The 5,884-nt window shown below is 40.7% G+C and overlaps 1 protein-coding gene across 2 annotated transcripts in view; it reads left to right on the top strand.

Moving 5' to 3' along the window:
- The window catches only part of Mc2r (melanocortin 2 receptor), a 6,755-nt gene extending 1,301 nt beyond the window's left edge, over positions 1-5,454 (top strand). The window contains exons 2-3 of one of the 2 annotated variants that reach the window (XM_031366333.1): positions 2,281-2,393; positions 3,295-5,454. In XM_031366333.1, the coding sequence (XP_031222193.1) occupies positions 3,394-4,284 (891 nt within the window). In that variant the 5' untranslated portion in view covers positions 2,281-2,393; positions 3,295-3,393 and the 3' untranslated portion in view covers positions 4,285-5,454. Of the gene's footprint in view, positions 1-2,280; positions 2,394-3,251 lie in introns of both variants that reach the window. The other variant, XM_031366334.1, reaches the window with a different exon arrangement.
- Positions 5,455-5,884: the final 430 nt, after the last annotated feature.

Below are 5,884 nucleotides of genomic sequence, written 5' to 3'. Positions count from 1 at the left end.
TATATATATATATATATATATATTAGAGATAGCACACACTTCATCTTTAGAATTATTTATTTACTCTGTGTATATGAGTACACTGCAGCTGTCTTCAGACACATGGGCAGAGGGCATCTGATCGCATTACAGATGGTTGTGAGCCACCATCTGGTTGCTGGGATTTGAACTCAGGACCTCTGGAAGAGCACTCAGCGCTCTTAACCGCTGAGCCATCTCTCCAGCCCCGGTATATTTCTAGCTTATAGAGGACTCTGTATTTTTATAGCAATGAATAAATGTCCTCCTTTGTTCATACTTATACCAGCTTCTGTCATAATTTAGGGTTTGTTTGTTTATTTGACCTTAGACATTCTGACTTGGGTAATATAAAATCTCAATATATTTTTGTATTTCCATGGTGGCTAAAGATGTTGAACATTAAAAAGAAAAAGAAAAAGAAAAAAATCTTTCTCAGCCATTTGTATTTCATCTTTTGCCAACACTCGGTCTAGTACTCATGCCCCAATTTTTAACTGGGATGTTTGTTTTCTTAATGTTTAGGTTTTCTTCATACTAATATATACAATCACATATTTAAAAATTAAATGGAACTACCTCAGACAGGGGTAACAGTGCCCCCTCTGGATACCATATGCTAACAAATAAAAAGTGCCAGGAATAGATTACCTCTTTTTGGAGTTATTAGACAATAAGGTCTCACAGATACCCAAACATTAATGTGCTATTGGCTAGCTCCTAAATGTGACAATAAGACTCTGTTGCTGAAGACACCATATACTTAAGTCACTGAACACAGAGAAATCAAATGGATGCTCACCTGGAAGCTTCATCCCTACGCAATAGCTTTTGTGGTGCTATAAGATACTTTGTATGCTACTAGAGGAGAAAATAATCACGCAGCTTACCCAGGTACAATAATGACCAGCATGACAAGAAATGCATACTGATGCAATAATATCATGAATGTCATGGCAGGGACCAACCATCATCTGATTAGATTTAAAGCCCGCTTCCTGAAACTCTTATTAATGTGTTAGAATGGTGAGTCGTGTCAGAACATACCACACACTAGACCCAAACAGTTCCACATGTAAGAGGTTTAATTGAGAGGGAGAGAGGGGGCAGTGGCGTGGAAAGAGAGGAGGGGGAGAGAAAGAAAGATGGAGGAATGTTTCCCATATATATATATGGGTTGTGATGTAGGGCCACAGGTAAAGGTGGGAGGTGAGCCCAATGGATTCTGGGAATATGGTGGCTGTTGCCCTGGCAACAGGTCTGTGGACCCGCCCATGCATCACCACAGGCTTTGGATGTCCTGATGTTAACACTTATTGTCATCACTATGCAGGCCAAGTATCTATGGCTAAACAAGTCATAGGCCCTAGAAGAGAATCTACTACTATTGCTTTTGCTAAATGGTCATGGTGTTAAACCATCTCCTAATGACTTATGATACCCAGATATAAGTTTATCTTTCGGCTCTCATTGAAGAAGTTTCTTTTTGCAGTAGATGGAGATTAACAGAGACCTATAATTGATCAAAGTGCATAGAATGAGAAACTAAAGAATGTTCATCTCTACATGGGACTTCTACATCATGCTCTCTTCTTTCAAGGATCATTATAGAAGAGGGAGCAGAGAGACTGAAAGTACCAGAGGCAAGGGATGACTATAAGGGCATAGAGCTTTTCAGACACTGCAGGGCAGATGCACATATGAAATTCATAGCACTCATGACAACATGCATAAGACCTACACATGCTCAGGCCAGACAAAAATCCTAATACCGAGACATTAAGTTACACAGAAAGTGTCACCCCTACTTGAGGAGGTAATTGATAGCTGCTTGTTATCAATTAACAATTGACAATTGTGATAACCAAGAGGGAAGGAGGAAGGAAGAGGGGGGAAGGGAGGGAGGGAGAGAGAGAGAAAGAGAGAGAGAGAGAGAGAGAGAGAGGGAGGGAGGGAGGGAGGGAGGGAGGATACAGTAGCAGAGGGCCACATATCCAGCACAAATTGTACTTACTAGTTTGCTGTGCTTTGGTTTGGTTTGGTTGGTTTGGTTTAGTTTGGTTTGGTTTTAAGAAGACTCCAAGCTATGTGAGTCTAAAAGAAGGGAAGAATCTGGGATGAGTTGGGGAATGGACTTGAATATGATCAAAACGCATTGTACAAAATGTAAAGATCTCATTTTAAAATGAGAAAGGAAACAGTAATTTCAACAAAAATGTTAAAATTTTCCACATTGCTTATAATTTTAAAATGTTCCCTTAGCCAGCAAACCTGCCTGTCAAGCACTAGTGACAAAGCAGAGGAGAGGAGCATTATTGAAAAAGTTCTCAGCAGCATACCTGATTCTGATGCTTCCCGAGGCTCTTCTAAGCCAGGTATGCAAATCAGTCACTCAGTCAAGGAAATCCAGTTGGTCACCAGAAGAGCAATACAACAGAAACGTCCAAATCACAGAGGGCGTACTACACACCTTGATTGACTTGCCTTTGCTGAGATTCAAGAGAGCCTGAAGAGCACCAGATCTAGTTTGGGGGACAGCTAGAGGCATTATGAAAACTGTTAGACATTTACAGAGATTCCAATCACCCCGAGAGGTCTTTTGTTTTCCAGTTCTTGGTCTTTGGGTCTTGCTTTTGCTTTGAGACACATTGTCTTTCTGATGCTCAGGCTGGTGTTGAAATCCTAAGTTCAAGAGATCTTCCCAGTTGGGCTTCCTGAGTAGTTAGGACTACAGGCACACACCCCTAAGCCCAGGTCCTAAGAGCTTTAGAAATTGAAGTAATAACATGTACTCTGGTCATCTTTTAGAATGGCTCATTAAAACCCTTTTCATTAATGTCATTATCCCAGACTATACAGTCAGATTGTAGGTAAAGTGAGGAAAAAGAAAGAACCTTAGGGTCTCATCAGTTCCCAGACCCCATCACAACCTTCAAGTTGGAGAAGATTGTGTGTTTTCCTCTCCTTTTTATTATTCTTTCATCCAAGGGCTCACTGGCACTCACTCTAATCTATCATACACAACTCATTCACAAGGTTGAGAGGGGATGGAGAAAGAGCAAAGGACAGATACTGTTTCATAATCATCTCATGGCTCAGATCTCCACATTACTCATAAGTTGGTTAATACCAAGGCTCACTAAAATGTTTTATTTAAATTACCACACTGTAATAGTTTTTGGAAGGAATATAGTTTTCTTAAAAATAATGCAACTTGTTTTTATTTATTTTAGACATTCTGCAGTATGTGTTCTTATGCATTCTGTTTAACCTCAGATCCTTCCACACAAAGAAAACATTCTGAAGAACCAATCGGGACTTCTGTAAGTCAACTGCAAGCACCATCCACATCTTAACCACCAGCGGGGGAAAAAAATGAAGCATATTATCAATTCATACGAACATACCAATGACACTGCAAGAAATAACTCTGATTGTCCTGATGTAGTTTTGCCAGAAGAGATATTTTTCACAATCGCCATCATTGGAGTTTTGGAGAACCTGATCGTCCTCCTGGCTGTGATCAAAAATAAAAATCTCCAGTCCCCCATGTATTTTTTCATCTGCAGTTTGGCCATTTCTGACATGTTGGGCAGTCTGTATAAGATCTTGGAAAACATCCTGATCACGTTCAGAAACCTGGGTTATCTCAAGCCTCGTGGCAGTTTTGAAAGCACAGCAGATGACATCATTGATTGCATGTTCGTCCTCTCTTTGCTAGGATCTATCTTCAGCCTGTCTGTGATTGCAGCTGACCGCTACATCACCATCTTCCATGCCCTGCAATACCACAGCATTGTGACCATGCGCCGCACCATCATCACCCTAATGATTATCTGGATGTTCTGTACGGGGAGCGGCATCACCATGGTGATCTTCTCCCACCACATTCCCACGGTGCTCACCTTCACATCGCTGTTCCCTTTGATGCTGGTTTTTATCCTGTGTCTCTACATACACATGTTCTTACTTGCCCGCTCCCACTCTAGGAAGATCTCTACCCTTCCTAGAACCAACATGAAGGGTGCCATGACATTAACCATCCTTCTTGGAGTCTTCATCTTCTGTTGGGCCCCCTTTGTGCTCCATGTTCTCTTAATGACCTTCTGCCCAAATAACCCTTACTGTGTTTGCTACATGTCCCTCTTCCAGGTCAATGGCATGTTGATCATGTGCAACGCTGTGATTGACCCCTTTATATATGCCTTCCGGAGCCCGGAGCTCAGAGATGCATTCAAAAAGATGCTCTTCTGCAACAGGTATTAACAGAATTTTTGATTCCCTGCTTTGAGTGTTGTAAAGGAACCAAATAACCCAACAGCCTGATGTGTACCAATGATTCTTCAATGTTTCCTTCTCTAACAGATAGGGATGTAACTGCCTTTCTTATTAACTGTCTTACTGTACCTGCATTTTTATATTGTATCTAGAGAGATGAAATGATGTGCTAAAAAGGACAGTTTACAAAGTACACATAGTATACAAATGTGAGGACTCTGGGTTAAACAAATATTTGTGCTTCTGTGGGTACCTGGCAAAACCGTCATAGGAGGCCTTTCCAAGCAGGAAGCCATGGTAACCAATTCTGTAGAAGTTAAAGTACTTTTTAAACGTCTAACTAACTGGATGTGTTCAGGTCAGATTTCTATGTATGTAGCCAATACATGAAATCAATCAACTTTGAAAGAGGAAATGTTTATTTTGGTGCATCAGTTGTTGAGGTTTAGATGCATGGCACCTGGCTGTTGCTTTGAGCCTGTGGTGAAACCGTACATCATTGTGGGACCATATAGTAAAATGACTCGTGGTAGCCAGAAATCCATGTCAAAAAGAAAAGGACAGGTGTCCTATAGTCTTCTTTGATGGTAAAGCCTCAATGAACTAAGATTTCCCACCAGACCCCATTCTGGTAGGAGCACACTAAAGACCAAGTCTTTAAGATGCAGGGATCACTTAGCCAAACCACTCAGAGTACAAACTGTGGTGTATGTGTAAGACAAAGATGCTAATTAACTGTCACAGCTACGGAGCCCATCTCTCCTGTAGCCAGCTTTGTGTTCCCAAGAAGAAGTGAATCTTCACTGTGAGTCTTCTTTACTCAGTCAGGATCCCTCTTAGTCCTAAAGTCTTTTCCTTCTTCAGTTTCCTCAAGGTTTAGAAGCAAAAAAGTAAAAAAAGTAAAAAAAAAAAAAATTTAAATTAAACTAAAAAGATGAAATCCAATTTTAACCTGTTTGAGTCCTATTCAGGAATATATAAAGCCTACTTACTATATTAGAAGAAGGCACAGCCAAACTACTGTATTAGACTATGTTAGACAGCCAGACTTGGTTCTTCTGTCCAAATGTGTAAGTAATGCCCCCCAAATGTATTTCATAGCAAAAGAATAGAACGGGAGAAGAATGTATAGAGGTAGAAATGGAGGAAAGGGAAGAGGGCGAGATAACAGAGAGAAGAGAAGAGAAGAGAAGAGAGGAGAGGAGAGGGGAGGGGAGGGGAGGAGAAGAGAGGAGAGGAGAGGAGAGGAGAGGAGAGGAGAGGAGAGGAGAGGAGAGAATCAGAATCAGAAACATTTTGAAGTATGGAAAAATCTAGACCAAAGCATTTCAAAAACATGCTGTTACTAGAGACCCAAGCCAAGAAAGTGAGGAAAAAAATTCTTCTTCGCAAACAAGTTCAAAAAGTAGGCACGTTAAATCACTGAAATTGTGTTCTACATGTAGTAATAGAAAGATGTCCAATATTGAAAAGTAGCATTCTGAATAGTGGTAAAAGAAACAGACTTTCAAGTTTACCCATGAACACCATTGTTGAAGAAGAGGCTTAACAGGTGATAGGTTGTGGCAGCAAGTCCTTGCCAAACTGG

The sequence above is a fragment of the Mastomys coucha genome, unplaced genomic scaffold, assembly GCF_008632895.1.
Source record: "Mastomys coucha isolate ucsf_1 unplaced genomic scaffold, UCSF_Mcou_1 pScaffold13, whole genome shotgun sequence".
In the NCBI taxonomy this organism is placed as follows: Eukaryota; Metazoa; Chordata; class Mammalia; order Rodentia; family Muridae; genus Mastomys; species Mastomys coucha.
The sequence above is the reverse complement of the archived record's forward strand: the minus strand, read 5'-3'. Positions and strand labels throughout refer to the sequence as shown.